The 25,944-nt window shown below is 45.6% G+C and overlaps 2 protein-coding genes across 4 annotated transcripts in view; both read right to left on the minus strand.

The window, feature by feature from the left end:
• The window catches only part of ATP11C (ATPase phospholipid transporting 11C), a 192,471-nt gene extending 173,807 nt beyond the window's left edge, over positions 1-18,664 (minus strand). For all 3 annotated transcript variants that reach the window (XM_069747029.1, XM_069747030.1, XM_069747031.1), the window contains exon 1: positions 18,304-18,664. In XM_069747029.1, coding sequence (XP_069603130.1) covers positions 18,304-18,330 — 27 coding nt within the window. In that variant the 5' untranslated portion in view covers positions 18,331-18,664. The remainder of the gene's footprint in view (positions 1-18,303) is intronic.
• Positions 9,714-13,609, minus strand: LOC138661972 (uncharacterized). Its single transcript, XM_069747034.1, has 2 exons — positions 13,263-13,609; positions 9,714-13,104 (listed from the first exon to the last, which is right to left on the minus strand). The coding sequence occupies exons 1-2, from the start codon at positions 13,559-13,561 to the stop codon at positions 12,225-12,227; spliced, it is 1,179 nt and encodes a 392-aa protein (XP_069603135.1). The 5' UTR covers positions 13,562-13,609; the 3' UTR covers positions 9,714-12,224.
• Positions 18,665-25,944: the final 7,280 nt, after the last annotated feature.

The following is a 25,944-nucleotide window of genomic DNA, read 5'->3' on the forward strand; positions in this document are numbered from 1 at the left end:
ACTCATTGATGGTTACCGGAAGTGGTTGGTCGCAGTTATTTTGGCTAAAGGTTGTGCAACCAAGTATTAGGCTGAGGGTGCCAATACTTTTGTCTGGCCCATTTTTGGAGTTTTGTGTGAAATGATCAATGTTTTGCATTTGGCTTCATTCTCTTTTGTTTTTTCATTTAAGACAAATTAAATGAAGATAATAATACCAAAGAATTTGTGATTGCAATCATTTTCAGGAAGAAACTGAGTATTATCTGACAGAATTGCAGGGATGTTAATACTTTTGGCCATGACTGTATAACCCTTAGTAAGTTACCATTCAGTAAAGTCTTTATTTCTGAAGGGTGGTCTCCCTTGTTGAGCTGTGAAACATCCGATCCTGGCAAACCCACACCACCGGCTGCATCCACGGGCATAAGGCCCTCATAGCATAAATCCACACACGCAGCCAGGACCCACACGGTCATGTAACCCGCCAGAGGTGCTGAAGACCAGTGCCTTGCCCACAGCTGCCACCCTGTGCTGCGTTGCAGTTGGATACGCAGATAATTTTCTGATGGAAATCCTGGCATTACACTAGCACATTATGGATAAGATTTTACTCCACACACTGCAGATCCAAATCCGTAGTATAAATGGACATCAAGATGACACAGTACAGCAGCTACACTAAGCTCATTAGGTGTGCCATCGCACAGCACGGGGTCCCTTCTGGTCAGCGCATGGGAACCTGCTATTAATAGCTGAACCTTAGGAACCCAGGTCTGATGAGGATTAAGTGACACCAGATACAAGTGCCGGGCAGCGTGGACAGAGATTAACGTCCAAGTCATTTGTTATCAGACCGTAATCTTTCATTCAGTGCCCTAATACTACTGCAAGCACTCTCTCTATAGGTCAGGGCACCCGTACACATAAGATGCATGCAGGGCTGTGCAGCTGGTGACCCCATAGCACAGGTCACTACTGAGCCTGTACATAAAGTGCTGCACCTCTATACTGAGCCTGTACATAAAGTGCTGCACCTCTATACTGAGCCTGTACATAAGGTGCAACACAGATTCATCTCAACTACGACCCCACAGCACAGGTCACTTCTGAGCCTGTACATAAAGTGCAGCACAGATTCATCTCAACTACGACCTCACAGCACTGGTCACTACTGAGCATGTACATAAAATGCAACACAGATTCATCTCATCCACGACTCCACAGCACTGGTCACTACTGAGCATGTACATAAGGTGCAATACAGATTCATCTCAACTACGACCCCACAGCACAGGTCACTTCTGAGCCTGTACATAAAGTGCAGCACAGATTCATCTCAACTGCGACCTCACAGCACTGGTCACTACTGAGCATGTACATAAAGTACAGGACAGATTCATCTCAACTACAACTCCACAGCACTGGTCACTACTGAGCCTGTACATAAAGTACAGGACAGATTCATCTCAACTATGACCCCACAGCACTGGTCACTACTGAGCATGTACATAAAGTGCAGCACAGATTCATCTAAACTACGACCTCACAGCACTGGTCACTACTGAGCATGTACATAAAGTACAGGACAGATTCATCTCAACTATGACCCCACAGCACTGGTCACTACTGAGCCTGTACATAAAGTGCAGCACAGATTCATCTCAACTGCGACCTCACAGCACTGGTCACTACTGAGCATGTACATAAAGTACAGGACAGATTCATCTCAACTACAACTCCACAGCACTGGTCACTACTGAGCCTGTACATAAAGTGCAGCACAGATTCATCTCAACTATGACCCCACAACACTGGTCACTACTGAGCATGTACATAAGGTGCAGCACAGATTCATCTCAACTATGACCTCACAGCACTTGTCACTACTGAGCATGTACATAAGGTGCAACACAGATTCATCTCAACTACGACCCCACAGCACTGGTCACTAGGGTTGAGCGAAACGGATCATTCATTTTCAAAAGTCGCCGACTTTTGGCAAAGTTGGGTTTCATGAAACCCGACCCGATCCCTGTGTGGGGTCGGCCATGCGGTACGCGACTTTCGCGCCAAAGTCGCGTTTCGTATGACGCGCTTGGCGCCATTTTTTCAGCCAATGAAGGAGCGTGGGCAGAGTGATGACATAGGTCTTAGGGGCGTGGACGCCTATCGTCATCTATCTGTAGCGATTTGAAATGTGTAACACCAGCTTTGAGAGAGAGAGAGAGAGAGAGAGAGAGAGAGAGAGAGAGAGAGAGAGAGAGAGAGAGAGAGAGAGAGAGAGAGAGAGAGAGAGAGAGAGAGAGAGAGAGAGAGAGAGAGAGAGAGAGAGAAATCCCATTGACTTTGCATTGGGTTTCGGTCGATCCCCGACTTTTCGCCATAATCGGCCGATTTCACTCGACTTTAGAGATAGTCGAGTTTCGCGAAACCTGACTCGACCCTAAAAAAATAAAAGTCGCTCAACCCTACTGGTCACTACTGAGCCTGTACATAAAGTGCAGCACAGATTCATCTCATCTACGACACCACAGCACTAGTCACTACTCAGCCTGTACATAAAGTACAGCCCAGATTCATCTCAACTACGACCCCACAGCACTGGTCACTACTGAGCATGTATATAAAGTGCAGCACAGATTCATGACATCTACGACACCACAGCACTGGTCACTACTGGGCCTGTACATAAAATACAGCACAGATTCATCTCATCTACGACCCCACAGCACTGGTTACTACTGAGCATGTATATAAAGTGCAGCACAGATTCATCTCATCTACGACCCCACAGCACTGGTCACTACTGAGCATGTACATAAAGTGCAGCACAGATTCATCTCATCTACGACCCCACAGCACTGGTTACTACTGAGCATGTATATAAAGTGCAGCACAGATTCATCTCATGGGGCACACGTCAGGAGAAAGGACATGATGGATTTTAGTTAGTTAGTAAGTAAGGCCGAAAAAAGACATTTGTCCATCCAGTTCAGCCTATATTCCATCATAATAAATCCCCAGATCTACGTCCTTCTACAGAACCTAATAATTGTATGATACAATATTGTTCTGCTCCAGGAAGACATCCAGGCCTCTCTTGAACCCCTCGACTGAGTTCGCCATCATCACCTCCTCAGGCAAGCAATTCCAGATTCTCACTGCCCTAACAGTAAAGAATCCTCTTCTATGTTGGTGGAAAAACCTTCTCTCCTCCAGACGCAAAGAATGCCCCCTTGTGCCAGTCACCTTCCTTGGTATAAACAGATCCTCAGCGAGATATTTGTATTGTCCCCTTATATACTTATACATGGTTATTAGATCGCCCCTCAGTCGCCTTTTTTCTAGACTAAATAATCCTAATTTCGCTAATCTATCTGGGTATTGTAGTTCTCCCATCCCCTTTATTAATTTTGTTGCCCTCCTTTGTACTCTCTCATTTAAACATGTCTGATCTTTTGTTTACATGTCAGACGAGCAGGTACCAGAGATGTTCACCAAACACGTATTTCCACACGATTCAAAACACAAGAACAATCATCTCAGCATATGTATGGGGTGTGGGAAATGGCTTCAGGCCTGTCTATAAGCAAAATGCTTGTCGGTCGTTAAAAGTGATTTTTAAACAGGTTTAAAACTTATATGCAGCATATCATCCAGTGTAAACAGGACACGTCCTGCCAATAACATGGTATTCTATGCCCACAGAACGATCATATTAACAGTTCTGTGAATATAGAATTTGCGCCGGTCCGGTCTAAAAAAGGCCAGTACACAGCTGCTGAGAATCTCCCATGTAGCCAAGTGGCAATCATTTAACTGACTGGAGCGGAAGGTGTAAATGCACCATAATAGTCACGTGTGAGGAAAGTGCATGCAGCTCAGGTCAAACCAACACACTACACATTAAAGGGAATCTTCCGTCAGCAGGTTTTTACTATGTAATCTGAGAGCAGCATTATATAGTGGCTGAGTCTGATTCTAACAATGTGTCACTTACTGGGCTGCTTGCTGTCATTTTGATACAATCAATGTTTTCTCTGCACATCTAGCAGATCTCTGAATGCTGAGCCCTCTATAACACCGCCCTCACCACTGATTGGCAGCTTTCTGTGTACCCTGTGCATAGGTAGAAAGCCGATAGTGGGTAGTGATAATCTCCTGCTGATAAAACACAGATTTTAATTAAACAGCGGCACACAGCCTAATAAATGACACATACTGGAATCAGCCACTCAGCTCTTACATCAAGATGCCCTCAGATTACATAAGCAAAAAACAGAGGAGATTCCCTTTAATGATAGAATCCAATGGTTGAAAAAGGGCAGAAAGTGCCACTAGAAAGCAGAGAATTTCAAGGAAAAAAATAAAGAAGAAGCAGTTTATGTGTAAGCAGGAGACATGTCCACTTCAAAGTAAAAGTGCAGGATGTGGTCACTTGTGAAGACAGAACACACGTACTTCCTCCATTCTGGTCAGCTAATATTACATTCTTTGATCAATCTGCAATAATTCTTAATTTCTCTATCCAAGACTCAGTACATGTGAAAAACACTGAGACTATTACCGTATATAAATGTACAGAAACAAGGTAAAAACTAGTGATTATAACATATGAGGGCTCTCCAAGATCTCTATCAAGGCATTGCAGAGAAATTTGTGGTTTAAAAACTGCAACAAAGGGTTTCTCAAAAGGAAAAGTGTTTTTACACTTTGATTGTAATTGGAAATAAAAGACAAGACGTGGATTGAAGCGAGGATACCGACAATCAGAACAGCACAACCATACACAGAGAAATAATGGTCAGGCAGAATGTTTATCCTGCAATTAACAGCTCCAGGCCTAATTACCAACAGGCAGCCATACCTGCGTCTTATAGAGGATGGGCGACCAGCGGCTGCCACACACCTCCGATGCCATCATCTCAGAGGAAAACGGCAGAGATCTGTCCTGACAAATGCATCTCTCACCATACCTCACGATATCTCACCATGCGTCAGATCGCACCATGCGTCAGATCTCACCATGCGTCAGATCTCACCATGCGTCAGATCTCACCATGCGTCAGATCTCACCATGCGTCAGATCTCACCATACCTTACGATATCTCACCATGCATCGTATCTCACCATGCACCATACCTTACCATATCTCTTCCACCTGAGGGGTCTGATGTCTCACTCGGATGCACCACTGTTTCCCATGAGAGGCAGGCTATAGGCAAACATTCATTAGACTGGATTAATTATTTATTCAGCATCTCATCCAATTTGTGTCCAAAAGTGCAAAATGTCAAGGGTCACAAGAAGACCAGATTGTAAGATCCAATGCGTCATGACAACCAGCGGACCCTCAGCTTTCCTAGTTGTAACCTCACCGATTCCACTGACTTAAGATGAGACGTTTTATAAGGGCTCATGCAGAAGTCCGTGAAACTCAGTCCGAGCCCGGACCACAGAGGACGGACTGTCCAGGAGTCTCCTGAGCTGGACTTGACACCCTCATATATGCCTGTGCGGCTGTCACGTTTCGGAGACCCCCGGTCTGTGCTTGGACAGGGTTTTCCGGATGTCCAGGCCGTAATAACATGGTGCGCGTCCACATTTGTTTGTTCTCAAGGGTGATGAATGGCTGTCGGAGGTGCCGGTAACTTACTCCGCTCTCCCCATTAATAACACATGCAAGCTCTGCTGAGCAAAGTGTGCATGTGTATGGGGCGGCCGGGGGGGATAGACTATGCACATCTTGTCTTTGATTTGAGTTTACCTCACAGAAAGTAATCTGTGCTTTTTCATCTATTACAAAGGCATCACCAAGGAGACACATCCATCTCCGTCGTCAGCATTACTGTAGGCATTTACAATGTTGCCTTCTCCATCTTGGTGCATTCATCACCTACTGAATAGTCAGTCTGTACGGTCGTCAGATCAAAAAGATTAATAAATCTCCATGGTAACATCTCTCCAGCACGCAGTCACCGACTGTCGGCAAAGCAAAGAGCCTCCCTGATGGGCAGGATACAAGTGCTGCAGAGCTGGGTCATAGCGAGTATACCCGTACCCAACACTACTGATACCCTGCCGAGAAGAGCACGAGGGTGACAAGAACTACAGATCCCACCTCCCCCATGGGGTCACAATGAAGAGGATGCCTGGATACTGCATTATCAGCAGCATATAAAGCATTATGGGAACCGCTCTCTTTACAAGCAGGATTCACCATGGCTGAGGGTTAGATCCAATTCCCAGCTGTTTCCATGCAGGCGCAGTCAGCAAATACAGTTGGAAACCTGCGGCACTCGAAGGAAACTTATTGGAGGTCCTTCATAACACTTCTTGGACAATCCTCATGACAGCGAGCCACCTCCAGGACAAATCAGAGCAGTTTGTGAAAATTGGCTTTCTGGACGGCAATGCCAGAATTAAAAATGGCACCTCCTTCATCTGACAGATTGCTCTCGGTCACTCTCTGGGATCTGGACTATAGATGAAGGCAAGACATGAATTTATTGACCATACCCTGTACATGCCAATATCAGACCTACGAATTAATCTGCAGACGGACCCCCAAATAATGTGGCAGGTGTATAAACCTTAAGGTACCGTCACATTTAGCGACGCTCCAGTGATATATAGACAACGATCCGACCTAAACTAGATTGCTGCAGCGTCGCTGTTAGGTCGCTGTAGAGATGTCAAACACAGCAGCTCCAGAGCGATGCAGGAGCGATCCAGTGACGTACTTATCGTTCTCGCTGGTTGTTAGCTCTGTGAAAAAACATTGCAGGCATCGTTGCTTTTGCTGTCAAACATGACGAATCACGCCGACCTGACGACCAAATAAAGTTCTGGACTTTCAGCTCCGACCAGCGATGGCACAGCAGGATCCAGATCGCTGCTGCGTGTCAAACACAACGAGATCGCTATCCAGGACGCTGCAACGTCACTGATCGCTGTCATTCTCGTTGTAAAGTTGCTCAGTGTGAAGGTACCTTTAGTGTGTGGCCTATCATTAGTCCATTGTGATGAGTATGGATGAGCAGACCCGTGGAAGTTTGAGTTCAACCGAACTTTAGTCCAAAGTTCGATTCGGGTACCAGAACTGTACCTCAACTTGAACCCCCTAGAAATCAATAGGGACCCAAACTTTGGAGCTGTAAAATCTCTCTCTCTCCAGAAAGGAGAGATAAATCTATTCTGACTTGACACTGTGTGCAGCAGATGAAACGTCAGGTTTTCAAGGACACGGGGGGGGAGTTTAAAAAAAAAAAAAAAAAAAAAAAAAAAAAATCGGACAGTACTCGCATGGTCAGAGTGGCATGCGTTTATTTCCCCTCAATGCGACCTGACTGCGGAAGAAAAGAAAAATTCGGAGAAGAGCAGGAACTTGTAGGTTAACAATGATCAGAGTGGAATCCGATTTTTTTCAGAATTTATTACTAAATTACATGTACAGTAAGCTACACCTCAAACAGATCTCATTGCATATATGTGATTCGGATGCTACGTGATCAGATTATACTGGCATGAAAATGGCATGCCACATGCATGATACTCATCCGATTTTTCAGGAACAACATAGGACTGTTTCTTTTGTTTTTTCAGAGGTGGTTATGAGTAGGGATTAGCGAATAGGTACAGTGCTTACCGAAGAAGCTGCATTGGGAACCGTATACCTGGAGCGCTCCCAATAATCAGCTGTTCGGTCACGACACATGCATGGAGACCCCAACAAACAGGCTCTCTCCATGCATGTGTCGTGACTGTCACACAGCGTCGGACACCTGATTATCGGAGCACTCCAGGTATGCGGGTTCCCCCTGCAGCTATAGCCATTTGGATAAGGAGTTATCCGAAGCTATTCACTCACCCCTAGTTATGAGCTCTTCCAGAAGAAGTCCATGTTCGGAGTTCAGAAAGGTATGAACAAAATCTGAAATTTACAGTTCAGGTTCGCTCATCTCTAGTGAGGATCAAAAGCATAAAGATGCTAAGGATAAATGCACCGATGGTCTACACGTGGTTAGTTACAGACAGCATGGATCTTTGAATATAGACGGCACAGCGATTACAGGGTTGGCTCATCTTGTGAAATGGGTAAAATAGCACAGGACCTGTTAAAACATGCAACTGTGCAATTTACAGTTTTCAAGAATGGAGGGATTATTATTTCACTCTTTAATGCCGATTGTCTAGGTTCCTGGCCATGTCTGCAGCCTGAGGGAAATGATTACAAATATTGCTTTGAAGCTGGCCATGGCCAGCCCCCGTGCCCACACCCTCGCTACGCTAGCCCACAAACTCGCTACGCCAGCCCACACACTCGCTACGCCAGCCCGAGTGCCCACACCCTCGCTAAGCTAGCCCCCGTGCCCAGACTCTCGTTACGCCAGCCCACACACTTGCTACGCCAGCCCGCGTGCCCACACGCGCTACGCCAGCCCGAGTGCCCATACACGCACCCGTCTGATGCTGCAGAGAAAAAGCAGCCTCTGATTGTTGTATTGGAGAGGGTTCAGTTGAGAACAGTGACGCTGCCATGACACTGGTCCAAAATGTCCACCTACATCAGCATACTGACCCCTGGAAAGCGGTATGCCAGTGCACTCTTGATGACAGAAGAGGAAAAAACCGCGGCAAAAATCGCATGCGGTTTTCTTGCGGATTTCTTGCAGAAAGTGTCCGGTTTTTCTCAGGAATTTTCTGCGAGAAATCCTGAACGTGTGCACATAGCCTTAGGGTTGTCCGGTGTTCTGATAAAAGTCTGCAGCGACTATGACTGCAGAAACCTGAATTCTGGGTGTACGGGGCACACGCTGTCAGGATTCTCCGGTATTGCTGGTGAGTTATGCAGATCGGCTTCTCTCAATTCACTGGTATTGATAGAAGACAGACACGTTTAGTGGTAATATGTCCAGAAGAGGGCAAATTGCATAGTCGTAGTCACGTAACTGCTCGCTCTCACCAGTAAGGCTGGGTTCACATTGCGCTAGGTGTGTCCGTCTAACGGACTCGTTTTTAAGTAGTAAAAACGCAATGTAACGCACATACTAACGCGCCCATAGACTTGCATTGTCTGACGCATCGTGACGCATCCCTAAATTGGTATGCGTTTGTCACATAACGTTTTTTTTCTGACGGACCTTCAACGCGGCTTGCAGCGTTTTCGGGTCCGGCCAAGCTAACGCACTACTAACGGAAGCGTTCATTCTGCCATAGAAGGCTATGGCAAACGCAGTCAGACGCAAATCATGAAAAATTTCCAAATAGAACCACACGTTTTAATAGCTTTTGAAGGTGGTCACATGTGGTCATGTGACAGGAAATGTGACTTCGGCCATTAAAATATCCCACTCACACAAAGTCTCCTGCACGTGACAGAGTGTTTTGCCGTAGCTAAATTGTAAGTACATTTCTATATATTATATATCTCTGTATACATCATGGGAGTCTGTAATGTCCGTCGGATGTGTGTGTACTAAAAATGTATTGTTTTGTTGCACACAGATGTCGGATACAGATGTCAGCAGCAGCAGCGTGTCTGCGATTTTTTCTTCTGAGTCGGTAGGCTTGCACTTTAAAAAACCATGTTGTGTGAAACTCCATTGTATTGAGCTAGGCATAACAATCCTGTTTATTGTTTTATTGTGAATAGGAGTCTTCTGAGCCCAAGGCTGTTAGACCTCCCCCAAAAAAACACGCAAAAACAACAAAGGTACATAGCACACATGTTGAATTTTTCAGGCATAAATTTATTGATCCAATGAATGTTAACATTATTTAATGTTAAAATATTTTTTTTTACATTTTACATACACAATAGGTTGTGGCACAAGGAGGACAAAAAAGAAAAAAGGTCCCTAGCCGTCTGTCGTCGCCACAACTGCCAGTGGTAAATATAAAATAGAAATATTCTATCCAATATTTACCAACAATCTATCTATTCACTTTCTATCTACTATACCTATAAACTATCTATCAACTATCTATCGCTCCATCTATTTGTCTATCTATATCTATGTATCTATCTATCAATATCTATGTATCTATCTATCTATATCTATCTATCTAAATCTATGTATCTATCTATATATCTATCTATCAATATCTTTGTATCTATCTATCTATCTATCTATATCTATGTATCTATCTATCTATATATCTATCTATCAATATCTATCTATCAATCTATATCTATCTATCTATCTATGTATCTATCTATCTATATATCTATCTATCAATATCTATGTATCTATCTATCTATCTATATATCTATCTATCAATATCTATGTATCTATCTATCTATCTATCAATGTATATCTATCTATCTACATCTATCTATCTATCTATATATCTATATATTGCTATATCTATGTATCTATCTATCTCTGTATATATGAATATGGCCATCCAGTGAAATTGACACTATCAACATAACGTTTTGTGTTTACATAGTCCAAGTCAGCGCCAAAAAAAAAAAGGATTGTCGTTGACGAAGAGCCATTGACTATCCACAATGAGACACTTATTAACCTTGTGGAAGCCAACCCCTCCATATGGGACCAGAGCGACAGCTCCCACCATGACATCGTGAAGAACCGGAAGTTGTGGGATCAAATAATCTGTCACTTTGATCCCCGATACATGGAGAAGTCGACAACCTCAAAGAAAAAAATTGGTAAATATTGGTGACGTAACATCGGAAAATGTTTAAAAAAAAAAAAATTTTCTATCCTATCAACCTATCCACTTGTTGTCTGCTATCTATCTCTCAATTATCAACTATCTGTACACTATATATCTATCTATCTATACACTATTTCTACACTATTTCTTATCTAACAACTATCTATCTACTATTTATATATCAACTATCGTAGCAAACTATGAACAATTTTTCCTATATCTTAACACAATCTACTATTTTTATATATATATTTTTTTTTTTTAAATTTAAAGCCGATGCTGTCCATACCCGTTGGAAGTCCATCCGCGATCGCTTTGTCCGTGACTACCGGAACAGTCAGAATGCACCAAGCGGATCAAGTGGCAAACGGGTGACACCGTATGTGCATTATGACCAACTGCTCTTTCTTCAGAAAACAGTGTCTCAGCGCTCGTAAGTACAAGAAGGTCTGTGTGCGAGACTAAATTGTTTAAAGGAAAATAAGTAATTTTTGTTTTTGGGTTACAGCACGATATGCAGTACCGCTGCTCCTAGACCAGCAGAGGAACTTGAGCCTTCTTCAGTGGAACCAACGCAACCTGAAGATGTGTCTGGCATCACCGAGCCACGATCTGCGGATAGAAGCACTGTTGCTGCAGGTGTGAGTGCCCGGTTGCAATCACAGCGTGGACGCAAGCGAGCATCTCAAAAAGATGAAGCAGATGCAATTATCGTGGATGGACTCCAACGGGTAGAGGACATGTGTCGCAGTGAGCTCAAAGACCTGAGACGAGAAATTACCGAGCTGCAAGCACGCGAGTCTGTCTACTCTGCTAATGAGTGGAAGCTACTTTTATTATCCTATGTGCCTGTAGTACAAAATATCCCGGCACATAGAAACCTTATGTTTCGACAAAGACTTAACGAGCTTGTAGAGGAATTTGTGGGCACCGAGGAACCCGCTCCATCGGGAAGAAGAAGACTGGACATGCCGCCCTACAACCCTCAATATAGAGGCCGGGGTGAAACGAGCGTGGAACCTCAAAGACAATGTAGTAGTCCATCATATAGTTGGGCAGACAATACTCCCGTGCAGTACCAAAGTCTTTAGTACAGTTCACTGTCCACAGCCAGGTGCAATTACCGCGTTGGAATTTTTTTTTTGGGGGGGGGGTTTTGTTGTTAATTTCTATTTTCCTTTTTTTTTTCATCCCTATGGGATATCATATGTTACACCTGTGTACCAACAGTTTGTTGGGAAAATACAAAAACATTTAGTAAACTGTTTCAAATTTCAGATTCTTGTATGACTTTAACTTTAACTTTTTACACGACATAAGGTAACTTTTTACACGACATCAGGTTAAACAACATAACTTTTTACACTACGTAACTTTTTACACGACATCAGGTTAAACAACATAACTTTTTACACTACGTAACTTTTTACACGACATCAGGTTAAACAACATAACTTTTTACACTACGTAACTTTTTACACGACATCAGGTTAAACAACATAACTTTTTACACTACGTAACTTTTTACACGACATCAGGAAGACTTTAAATTATTTTCACACGTGTCTGTCTTGCCATGGAACCTGGCCTTCATGTGTGAAGTAGTGTGCAAATTGATCACGAATCCTCATTATTTGTGATGCAGAACGAACTGTAGTCGATTCAATGCTACTGAGGTTCGACTCACAATCATTGGGGTCTACCAACTGGGGTTCATGTCTCGCCACAAAATTGTGCAGACAGATGCATGCCTTCACAACACGGTCCACATTGTCTGGTTGCAGTTGCATGCAGGTTAGTAAAATCCGCCATTTTAATGTCAAAATCCCAAAGGCACACTCCACATAACGTCTAGCCCGGCTCAAGCGATAATTAAAAATGCGCCTGCTGGAGTCTAGACTACGGCTTGAGTAGGGCTTGAGGAGATTTTGTCCTAGTTGGAAGGCCTCATCACCAACTAAAACATAGGGCAAACTTGGGCCTTCGGTCCCCGGAAGAGGTCGTGATGACGGTATGTTTAAACTTTGGTTGTACAAACATTGGCCCATGTTGGAGTCTCTGAATACTCTGGAATCGTTAGTCCGGCCATAAGCTCCAATATCCACAGCAACAAAACGGTACCTGGCATCCGCAATCGCCATCAATACTATAGAAAAGTATTTCTTATAGTTATAGTAGAGGGAACCACTATGTGCAGGTTTCTGAATCCGAATGTGCTTTCCGTCCACGGCACCAATACAATTGGGGAAATTAGCCACATCCTCGAACTGTTGGGAAATTGCTAGCCACATTTCTGATGTTGGTGTTGGTAGCACAAGTGGTTGCAAGTTGTTCCAAATGGCATCACAAGTTTCCCGAACCAGTTGACAAATTGTTGACTTCCCAAGTCGAAACTGGTAATGCAGTGACGCAAAAGTTTCTCCGGTAGCCAGATATCTGTTGACATTCAAAAACAAAAAAAAAAAAATTAGGATTTTAATGATCATCTAAAGGCTAGTTGACAATATAATATACAATTGCAAAATGAACATTAGGCCACACGATACCGAGATCTAGTCTTTGTCAATAGAATGATAAAAAAAATGTATAATTACCTCACAGTCACTACTAAACGTTGCTCCGCACTGATGCTTTCACGAAAAGTGCTGCGATGATGATGTATCTCATCCTTCACATGTGAGAGCAGAACATCAAAGGTCTCAATGGACATCCGTAGATAGCGTTGGAATTTGAAGGGATGATCCCGAAGCTGCACATACAGGGTGTGAAAGGCACCATATGTACTCCGCAAGAAATTCACTTCGTGGATCCAATATCTCCTTTGCGAACTACGCTTTCTCTGCCGAAGTCGCAACCGCATCAAGCGAAATCTGACGAGCTCAGACACAAACATCTTGCTAGCAGAAGTTCACTCAATGCTTTCAAAATGGAGAATGAGTCTGTGCCCACACCCGACAATGACAAAAGGGAAAAAAAAAAAAAAAAAGAACAACTTTATTGACAGTGACAAACGCAGACAAACGGATACTTCGTAAACGGACATCAAAATGAAAAAACGCGATCACATGCGTTAACGCTAGCGTTACCGTGACGACGAATTTCACATATTTTTGCTCCGTTTCTGTACATGCGTTTAACGCATCCGTTTGACGCCATGTACTTGACGCAATGTGAACCTAGCCTAATCCTGACAGTGTGCGCCCATCACACTGTTAGGAGTCAGAAGTCTGCAGTCAGAGTCACTGCACACTTATTACAAGCCCGAACAACCCCCTTAAGCTATACTTTCATGGGACTGGAACCCTTTTAATGCTGGCTGTACATTTATGATAAGGGTCAGTAAAACTTGATAAGTTTCACATGTGTGTTTAGTCTCCCCCCCCATGAGCCAATGTTGGGGAAGGCAGGTTTGGGCATGTTTGATTTCAGTATGCCCAATTCTTTATTTCTGCAGGAGATAAGCTGCCAGAGACTCAGCTGAAAAAAAAAGTGTATGGTAGCTGGATAAATCCATAGATTAATATTAGAAAAGACCACCAATAAATTAAATATAAGCAACGCCAACCACTAGCCTTCAATTCTCACATCTAGTCATGCAGACTGAGAAATATGAACAGGCCGATAAACCTTGTGTGCAAGTCTCATCCTAGTGATCAGATCTCGCTGCTCGCCACCTGTGTGTTCACCTTCCAGGCAACATGGCATCAACTTATAAAGGAAACCTGTCACCCCCAAAATGGAAGGTGAGCTAAGCCCACCGGCATCAGGGGCTTATCTACACCATGCTGTAATGCTGTAGATAAGCCCCCGATGTAACCTGAAAGATGAGAAAGAGAGGTTAGATTATACTCACCCAGGGGTGGTCCCGGTGCGGTCCGGTCCGATGGGTGTAGCGGTCCGGTCCAGTGCCTCACATCTTCTTATGAGGACGTCCTCTTTTTGTCTTCACGCTGCGGCTCCGGCACAGGCGTGCTTATCTCCCCTGTTGAGGGCAGAGCAAAGTACTGCAGTACGCAGGCACCGGGAAAGGTCAGAGAGGCCCAGCACCTGCGCACTGCAGTACTTTGCTCTGCCCTCAGCAGGGGAGATAAGTACGCCTGTGCCGGAGCCGCAGCGTGAAGACAAGAAGAGGACATCATCTGATGAAGATGGGAGGTGCCGGACCGGACCACGACACCTATCGGATCGGACCGCCCGTGGGTGAGTGTAATCTAACCTCTTTTTCTCATCTTTTAGGATACATCTGATGCCGGTGGGCTTAGCTCACCTTCCATGGGCATGCGCATGGCACGGCAATTAGGGATCAGCTGACGCCGCACAGTCTGAAGAAGGCAGATGGAGAGGAGTGAGAGGCGTAGATATGCACTGCGCATACCCATGAATCCCAGCCCCGCAGTGTGAATAAATCAGAAGACACTGCGGGGCGGGATCTCGGGCAGCGTGACCGCACAGGCGCAGTCAGCCTGACACCAAATGATGTGAGAAGACGGGCAGCACTAACTGCGCATGCCCAAGGGATAACATAACAGCACAGGCTCTGGGACAGATTCAAACAACGCTGAGGAGGCGGCGCCCGGCGTCAAGAGGGAATGAATGACTGCTGTGCTGCGCCTGATTAGGAAGGAAAGTCCCGCTCCCTGGCGATTTCAGGGTATGAGGGGGCACATTTTATAAGTGTTTATTTCAGCGTGTGCAAGGAGCATAACTAAAAGAGCCACCTTGTCCAAATGCAGCATTAGAGCTGCACAAGGTGGCTCTTTTAGTTACAAATGCCGGGGGGTGACAGGTTCCCTTTAAGTTGGCCATACAGATATGCATGGGGGATGCCCAAGTATGAAGGATCAGGCATGTCTGTATCTGACATGTATGATCTGGTGTTCCTCCAGGATAGGAGTCGCACTGAGGTATAGTACAGCTGTTTACTCCTCTCTATTAAAGCGTACCATCTGCTTATCCGTGCATGAAAGCTAGGCTATGTTCCCATGATGAGTTTTTTATGCTGTGTATTTTAAAAAAGAAAAAAAGAAAAAAAAGCACAAGAAACTTATTTTGCTTAATGGGTGAAGTAATGCAGCAGAAAACTGGCAACATCAAAAGCTCAGTGTGACTGTAGCCTTACAGGGTGTCGGGGGATACACTTCAGTAGGCCGATGGCTAGGTTTGACTGTGGAATAGAATGTAACAACTGTGCATAAGTGGATGATTCGGGGTCTTATGAAACGTGGCGATTTCTACAACTACGTCGCTCACGACAGGTGGTATGATGTACAAACTGCACTGCTCCAAAGACACAAACCCGGCTATGCCGCCTCTATGCTCCGGTCCAAACAATGTGCAGCGTATAGGATAGTCATTACCATGTAGCAAATGACAACAGTGCCATGTGTCCATAGCAGAACAATAGTGTGTACAGGGAGGAGCGGGCGTCTGCCAGCACCTACTGTGTGCTGTGAATGGAGGGGAAGAGCTGCAAACATAATACAGGGCTAATGTGTGGGGACAGACCGAATCACACAGCGGGGGGCACTCACCCATACACAAAGCCCAGAACTCACAGGTAGCTGCAGCTCCTAATGAAGAGGCGAGAATGGACAGATAGATAGATATATATATATATAATATATATATAGTCACTCACGGACCGTCTACTCCGTACAATGAGGACATCCCGCCTGTAACGAGATCTGTGATCGCCAATAACATTAACCAGTCAAGTCAGACATATTTCACATGACGGCATCTGATCCTACCGGTGACACAGACGTGATGGCTCCTGCACTATCACCCAGGAGACAGTGGCGGGGTGTATGCCCGGCGCTGCAATGGACGCTCTATGGGCACGATTATTGCACAGCACCACCGTAGCCAACAGGCAGTGCGATATCTGTCACACAACGCGGACTGGCATAGTGGTCAGCTGTGGAGGGGGCACAAGAAACCGCAGCCTGTTCTGTAGTAACCATCTATCTCACGGGTGGCGTGACATCTGTACATAATGGGGGCGAATAATAACTAATGTACAGCGCCATGGAATCAATGGTGCTATATAAATAATAATAATGTACAGCGCCATGGAACCAATGGTGCTATATAAATAATAATAATAATAATAATAATAATAATAATAATGTACAGCGCCATGGAACCAATGGTGCTATATAAATAATAATAATAATAATAATAATAATGTACAGCGCCATGGAACCAATGGTGCTATATAAATAATAATAATGTACAGCGCCATGGAATCAATGGTGTTATATAAATAATAATAATAATAATAATAATAATGTACAGCGCCATGGAATCAATGGTGCTATATAAATAATAATAATGTACAGCGCCATGGAACCAATGGTGCTATATAAATAATGTACAGCGCCATGGAACCAATGGTGTTATATAAATAATAATAATAATAATAATAATAATAATAATAATGTACAGCGCCATGGAATCAATGGTGCTATATAAATAATAATAATGTACAGCGCCATGGAATCAATGGTGCTATATAAATAATAATAATAATAATAATAATAATAATGTACAGCGCCATGGAACCAATGGTGCTATATAAATAATAATAATGTACAGTGCCATGGAATCAATGGTGTTATATAAATAATAATAATGTACAGCGCCATGGAACCAATGGTGTTATATAAATAATAATAATAATAATAATAATAATAATAATGTACAGCGCCATGGAATCAATGGTGCTATATAAATAATAATAATAATAATAATAATGTACAGCGCCATGGAACCAATGGTGCTATATAAATAATAATAATGTACAGTGCCATGGAATCAATGGTGCTATATAAATAATAATTAATGTACAGCGCTATGGCATCAATGGTGCTATATAAATACTAATAGCAGCCAGTAATGTGGGCAAGCGAGGAGCCGGCTCTGTCCTGTTGGCAATTAACACTGAACAGTGAGAAGCCCCAATGCCACAGGCAGCCGCCACACAGCACAATGCCAGGACTGGCCGCCACACAGCACAATGCCAGGACTGGCCGCCACACAGCACAATGCCAGGACTGGCCGCCACACAGCACAATGCCAGGACTGGCCGGGCACACCGGGTACAATGCCAGGACTGGCCGGGCACACCGGGTACAATGCCAGGACTGGCCGGGCACACCGGGTACAATGCCAGGACTGGTCGGGCACACTGGGTACAATGCCAGGACTGGCCGGGCACACTGGGTACAATGCCAGGACTGGCCGGGCACACCGGGTACAATGCCAGGACTGGTCGGGCACACTGGGTACAATGCCAGGACTGGCCGGGCACACTGGGTACAATGCCAGGACTGGCCGGGCACACCGGGTACAATGCCAGGACTGGCCGGGCACACCGGGTACAATGCCAGGACTGGCCGGGCACACTGGGTACAATGCCAGGACTGGTCGGGCACACCGGGTACAATGCCAGGACTGGCCGGGCACACCGGGTACAATGCCAGGACTGGCCGGGCACACCGGGTACAATGCCAGGACTGGTCGGGCACACTGGGTACAATGCCAGGACTGGCCGGGCACACTGGGTACAATGCCAGGACTGGTCGGGCACACTGGGTACAATGCCAGGACTGGCCGGGCACACCGGGTACTCACCAGGCGGCTGCACACCCGGCGGAACATTGCGCAGGGTCGTCTCCCTCTGTCACCAGGGCAGCATGGAGGGCATTCCCTCAGACACCAGGGGGCTACAGGGCACCGGTGCAGGCAGAGCCCCCATCACTGCATGCTGTGTCCTGTAGTCCTCCTCCTCCTGCTGAGGGATGAATGATGAGGAGAGTAGTGGGGACTGCAGCATGTACACGGCTCCCGCCTCCTCACTACCACCATGGCTTCCTCCCCGCCCACACTGCTGGGATAAGGAAGTGGCTATTGTGTGCAGCCCCGAGCCCCGCCGCCATGCTGCAGGGAGCCGGCCACACAGGAGGAGCTCCGGCGCCTCGGCTGCGCCCGCCTCTCCGGGGATGCTGGGACTTGTAGTAGGAGCGCCGCCGCCGCCGCTCACATACACTACTACATACACTGCGCCGGAGTGACGGCCTGCAGCGCTGCAGAGTATCGCCCGCGGCGCTGTTATCGCTGCACACAGCAGTCCGCAGCTGATATCAGGGCTCGCCATGCTGTGCCCCTCAGGTGGAGGAGCTGTTGACTTTTGGAGGGATATGTGTTTGGGCCTTAAAGGGGCCCTCCTGCCGTCACCTATTAGTTCTCGTGCAGGCCAGAAATACACGATGTTTGCATAGTATGGCGCCACCTGGTGGTTATGGTGTGTACTGAGCCGGGGTCTCCTGCTCAGGAATGAAGTATTCGGGCTCCTCTTCGCCCTCTGGGGCCATGGTCACACCCTGAGCTTTTGGTGCGTGTTTGATGCGTCACCATTTCTGCACCCATTATGTACTATAGGTTACTTGCATTTTTTTTTTTGTAGCAATACTCGGCATAAAAAACTCATTGTGGGAACGCAGCCTTACATTTTTCTTTTGCTTGTATAGAGTTGTACCATCACCAACTCCGTAACTTTCTCATCTCTTTTGTATTCCATTTTAGGGTACGTGCCCATGATCAGTCATCGCTGTGTACTTGTGAAGCGTCCAACCTGCAGCGGCCTCATGTTACAGCATAGCGTCCACAGACACCTGCGGCTCACCCGCGGAGACAGACATGTGGCGCGTCTCTCCAGACTGCAGCATGCCCATTTCTCTTGTGGAGATGCGAGTCGCCGCGACAGAAATGTCACCTGTACAATGTATTGGAGGCGGTGAATCCGGTGAACCTGCTCTGCCCCCAAATCAGGGGCATCTGGCTTTAATGTTACGAATGTAATTTTTGGTTCTAAGAGAAGCGCAGTTATTGCTTTTTTCCCTACTTTTATTGACCCTCTAGGAGACTTGCACCTGGGTTCAGCTGTACGATACACTGTAATATTCCGCTGTCCCGGTGCTGCTCACCTTTCCACCTCAGGCTCTGGGGTTTCGGTTCCTATCATACAGGTCCTCACCGGGTCACTGGGAGACCAGAAACCATCACTGTGTGCGCTGAGCATAGCAATCAGTTACCACATTTTCTGCACCATCTGCTACATTTAATGACTATTCATCTCATCATCAAACTCCTGATTATTCACCAGGGCTGAGCGAGCACTAAAATGCTTGGGTGCTCGTTTCAAATAGCGACTATAATGGGGGTCAATGGGAAAGCTGAGCTTTTTTCCTGCAAGCCCTACAGTTTATTCCTGTATAATGACTTGTAAATAAGGCAACATTTTAAAAAGGATTTAAAAAAAAAAATTAAGGAAGGCAAAATTGAAAATTTTTATTAAAAAAATTTAAACTTTCAGTGTAACTTATAAAGTAATTAATAGCCTAAGAAGATCCTACAAGTTTATGGGAGTTATGAGTAAATCATGGAGATTAGTGATGAGCGAGTGTACTCGTTACTCGTTTAGTTTTTGTTGCAGCTGCTGCATGATTTGCGGCTGCTAGCCAGACTGAATACATGTGGGGATTCCCTAACAAACAGGCAACCCCCACATGTGCTCAGGCTTTCTAGCAGCCTCAAATCATGCAGCAACAAAAACAAAATCTCCGAGCACGCCGAAATACTCGGAGACCACTTGAGCATGCTCGGAGAAACCCAAGTAACGAGTATACTCGCTCATCACTAGCGAAGATGTATGTAATGCAAGGGTTACATAAACCTGGCCATATGTGCCAAGCTCCATACAGCCAACACTTCACTGTCTCCACCATGATGACTACTTTCCATCTCTTCCTACTCAGTCCCCTCCTCAGATGAGATGAGACTTGGATGGGTAGTATCTCCCTGTCTCATGTCTTCCTTCATCTCCACATGGTCCACATGCAAAGCTTCGTGTTTAATTGGTAGCAGCGTCTATTTAAGTAGGCACATATGCGGGATGGTTGCGTTATCACCACTCGCCATCTTTGTGTGGAGTCCTCAAAGTCTTGGAGAGCTGCACAAAGGTCCATGCCCACTCTTCTGTTATGTTTGAAGGCTGACCAGAATATCGACAGGCGTGTTGGCGCAGGTATTCCACAACTTATCTCTGTTGCTCACAAAACCTTGCCAGCATGTGCAATATGGAGTTCCACATTGCGTGGTGAGGTGGCACTTGCATGCGCTAGCAAACTTGCAGAAATGGGTGCTGACGTAGCATACCTTGACCAGAAGCTCTGGCAAATCTAGGTAGGTTTTCAAAAAACTGCTGAATCACCAAGTTGGGCACGTGGGCCCACCAAGGTACGTGTATGAGCTTGCTAAGCTTCATAGCCACCACCAGTTTACGTCCATTATAACACATGACTATGCTTGTGTGGCACCCCTAGGGGTATTTGCCACAAAAACAGTTACTGACACTGGATACAAATACTAAAATAGCAAGACTGCACTACCATCTCCGGCCAGAAGGGGGAGCTCCAGAGACTCCCCTTAATCCATTCTGGTCTGAGAGAAGAAATGGCAGTTGGGCTAAGGAGCTGATAGTGAGAGGTCATACAGCTGAATTTCTAACAGCCCTATGACGGTTTCCAGGCCCAAATCACCGGCCTGAGGAGAAGAGGGATAGAGAAAAGGGACATTGTGAGAACCGGGTAGCATTAATCACTACCCAGAACAGGCGCAAAGACGGATACCGGATCCGTGGCTGTATTCATTATATATAATACAGCAACCGGAAAAACGTGAGGTGATATCAGCTTCACTAGGGCCGGACGCAGCAACAGACACAGAGTTCAGCGGTACTCCCGGAGGGGGTAAACCGATAAAAGGACTCGAGTTGCCCGTCGAACCAGGACCCGGAGGGGACAGATTGGGCCGGCAGCCAGTTCACATACAGCAGCAGGGCCACACAGAAACTGCGTACAATAAGAGGCGAAGACCCCGGCAGGGTCAAAGTAACTCAGAGTTCCCATACAGACTCCGGTGACAGGACTGGTTGTAAATCCCTTTATGTTGAAGTATACTGGTTAAACGTTTCAGTGCCTCAGACTTTCATTTGGACAATAGCCATCTATCCAGGATCAGGATCATCACCACTGAGAGAACCTGCTGCTGATCAAGTAAGTGCCTGTTCCCTCACGATACCCCTTACACTGTGCATTGCCTGAGGCCACAGCACCGGGTCAAGCCACCCGTGACATCTCCCTCAAGAGACAGACCCCATTGGTCCGGTGCTGGGTACCCCGGTCTCCTGGGCGTCACAATTGGCGTCACGAACAGGATTCAGCCAGCCCGTATACCGGGTATTGTGTGCCGTGATTGGAGCCTAAAACTGTGAAAACTTGGATGAAAAATCTTGAAAATTGACTTTATTAACCCTCCGTCACATACAATATTCGGACTAACGAGTTCACATACAATGTGCCTGTCAGGCGCCTGCTGGAAAAATACCTATAATATCTAATGTTTGCAATTTCAGTGCTCTAAAAGTGATCAGTGACCTTCATAGGGATGTAATAAAAGAAACTACACATAATCAGTTGCAAAAAAAAAACATTTACTTAACTTAAAACTAATAACTATGAAATACAAACTTTTCAAAACTCCCGCCAAATAGTCCCCAGTTCGACTCTCTCAAAAAAATGTACAAAGAAAATTTTTGAACACAAACTTAATTTTAAGGTACCTTAACCCCTTACCGGCATCGGACGTACTATACCGTCCGATGCCGGCTCCCCTGCTTTGATGCAGGGCTCCGCGGTGAGCCCGCACCAAAGCCGGGACATGTCAGCTGTTTTGAACAGCTGACATGTGCCCGTAATAGGCGCGGGCAGAATCGCGATCTGCCCGCACCTATTAACTAGTTAAATGCCGCTGTCAAACCCAGACAGCGGCATTTCACTACCGCTTCCGGCCGGGCGGCCGGAAATGACGTCATCGCCGACCCCCGTCACATGATCGGGGGTCGGCGATGCTTGTGAATGGTAACCATAGAGGTCCTTGAGACCTCTATGGTTACTGATTGCCCGTCGCTGTGAGCGCCACCCTGTGGTCGGCGCTCACAGCACACGTGCAATTCTGCTACATAGCAGCGATCAGCAGATCGCTGCTATGTAGCAGAGCCGATCGTGCTATGCCTGCTTCTAGCCTCTCATGGAGGCTATTGAAGCATGGCAAAAGTTAAAAAAAAAATTTTAAAAATATGTGAAAAAAATAAAAAAAACATAAAAGTTTAAATCACCCCCCTTTCGCCCCAATCAAAATAAATCAATAAAAAAAATATCAAATCTACGCATATTTGGTATCGCCGCGCTCAGAATCGCCTGATCTATCAATTAAAAAAAAGTATTAACCTGATCGCTAAACAGCGTAGCGGGAAAAAAATTCGAAACGCCAGAATTACGTTTTTTTGGTCGCCGCGACATTGCATTAAAATGCAATAACGGGCGATCAAAAGAATGTATCTGCACCGAAATGCTATCATTAAAAACGTCATCTCGGCACGCAAAAAATAAGCCCTCAACTGACCCCAGATGATGAAAAATGGAGACGCTACGAGTATCGGAAAATGGCGCAATTTTTTTTTTTTCTAGCAAAGTTTGGAATTTTTTTTCACCACTTAGATGAAAAATAACCTAGTCATGTTTGGTGTCTATGAACTCGTAATGACCTGGAGAATCATAATGGCAGGTCAGTTTTAGCATATAGTGAACCTAGCAAAAAAGCCAAACAAAAAACCAATGTGGGATTGCACTTTTTTTGCAATTTCACCGCACTTGGAATTTTTTTCCCGTTTTCTAGTACACGACATGCTAAAACCAATGATGTCGTTCAAAAGTACAACTCGTCCCGCAAAAAATAAGCCCTCACATGGCCAAATTGACAGAAAAATAAAAAAGTTATGGCTCTGGGAAGGAGGGGAGCGAAAAACGAACACGGAAAAACGAAAAATCCCCCGGTCATGAAGGGGTTAAGTACTATTAAAAACATATTCAATCAGAAGTAGATGCTGAGGTTTCCCCAGAAAAGTCACACTTGCAGAGCAAATAGCAAGAATTACACACCATTTTTGCATGTGTCAGGCAAATTGCTTTATGACATTTGAGACATTCATAATTTGAAAGCCTTCTGGTTCCGCTTTCCGTTTGGCAGGTGGTGCATCTCCTTCTTTTGTGAGGTGGTGCAGATGGTGACTTTTCACCATCATCTTCTGGGCGGAACCTTTTGAGCTGAACTTGAAGGCGAGTGTGAGGTCTCTATCATCTAACAGCATGTTTGTTACTTCCTCAACATCAAGTTGTTTGGATAAATTGTACATTTTCCTCTCCATTTCAGCAGATAATCTGAAGCAAGAGAAGGAATATGTTAGGGAACTACTGTATATGCCTGAGCAGCACACTTTCTTTTATAAAATCTCCCTTATTTCTATGAAATATCCTCACATTTTGTGCTATACATTCATAAAACAAGCTAAATAAACTATTGTGATGAATAAAAACATAAAATACCAACCTTACTGAATGTGACGTATTCACATACAATGAGCCTGAGAGATCTGTGCAGCTATATCCTCTCCCCTGAAGCTCTGAAATCCAACTGTGATATCAGGTTTCACAGACCTTCAAGAGACAGGAGACTACCTGGAGGGAGGGGGTTTCCTCACAATCTGGTGAGGAAGGAGAAATGAAAGTAAAAGAGAAGCGCCTGTCAGATCAGTTGTATGTGACGGAGGGTTAAAGAAAATTCCATTTCCCATTAAAAACTATTGAAAGTGACTTTTCCCCATTGGTTATAATGGAGTAAAGATGGCCGCCATCACCTCATAGCCGTTAGGCACGAGACTGTTAATTGAGCTACGCCATTACCTGAGCCCCAGTCTGACTGAAAAACTTCAGAATCCGCCATTACAGAGCGCGCGGCGGGCGGGAGCGTGTCATTGTGGGCGGCACCAAGCTGAGCGCTCTGACGTCAGAGCAAGGGGAAAACCAATCCTGCTGCGCAGCGGAACGAATCTACACTATCCCGACGGAAGCGGAGGACCGAAAGGGTCCGGATTAACTAAGGGCACAGTATGTCGCAGCACGGAGACGCCGCAGCACCCGGCGACGCTAATGCAGCTGAAAGACAGAGTGTCGATAGAGAGTCCGGCAGCGGTGCAAGGAGTAGCGCCCATCATGCCGGTGCTGATGCCATATACTCCGGGTGGCCCGTGGCTTCCAATGTATGAAGGTGAGCCTAATACCCTTGACGATTTCAGAGAAAAGATGCTGGCCCATTTTGACATGTTCCCTGTGGGTGAAGTTCAGCGTGTTAGTCTCCTGATGATGCAGTTAAGTGGCCATGCTAAGCGAGAAGTCACAGCATGGGCAGCTGATCTAAAAGGCACTGTTGAACGCATATTTGCTGGATTAAAAGCTACATTAGAAACCACTGCCGGCAGCAAAGCTAAAGTACGATTCTTTAATTGCAAACAAAAAGCTAATGAGGGCGTGAGAGACTTTGCCTTAAACCTGCAGGAAGCCCTTAAATCACACTGGCTGAACCCATTTTTAACACCGGAGCGGATAAACTGCTAAGAGATCAATTTATTGAGGGACTCTACACCCCTTCTCACCGGGGGCATGTGAGTATGCTTGTTTTTAAGAACCCTGAATTGACATTTGCCCAATTAAAGGAGAGCGCTATACGTGTCCAGCTGGCAGAGGCACCTCAGGATCAGGATCCTGCGCAACCCATGGCAGAGGCACCTCAACAACAGGGAGTGCAAGTGACATCAGCTATGTCCGGGGCCATTGCTAAGCCCCTGGGGCCCAGTACTAATGAGGCTCTTCAACAAAAGCTTGACTCTTTAACTGATGTTGTTGCTTCAATGGCTAAAACCATGCAGGAGATGAGAGGACCCAAGATGGAGTTGGCAAACCGTAGAGACCCCGTTTCATGGATGAGACCCCGGAGATACCCGACATGGAGAGGATGACCCCGCGACCGCTACCAACCGGATGGACAGCCCATTTGCCGCCGTTGCCAGCAGCCAGGCCACTTTGCACGAGATTGTGATTTAAACGGGAATCCCCTGGGAATGCGGGCCGCTTCGCAGGAATGAACTTTCAAGGCCCAACACCCTGGCACGACAGGTACATCGGAGGACGACCCATTATCCCTATCGTGCTGGACGGAATGCCCCTCAACGCTTTGCTGGACACAGGTTCCCAGATTTCATCTATACCGTATATCCTTTATAAGAGGTACTGGGCTGATGCAGATATTGATAAAGGGTCC

The sequence above is a fragment of the Ranitomeya imitator genome, chromosome 2, assembly GCF_032444005.1.
Source record: "Ranitomeya imitator isolate aRanImi1 chromosome 2, aRanImi1.pri, whole genome shotgun sequence".
NCBI classification, from domain to species: domain Eukaryota; kingdom Metazoa; phylum Chordata; class Amphibia; order Anura; family Dendrobatidae; genus Ranitomeya; species Ranitomeya imitator.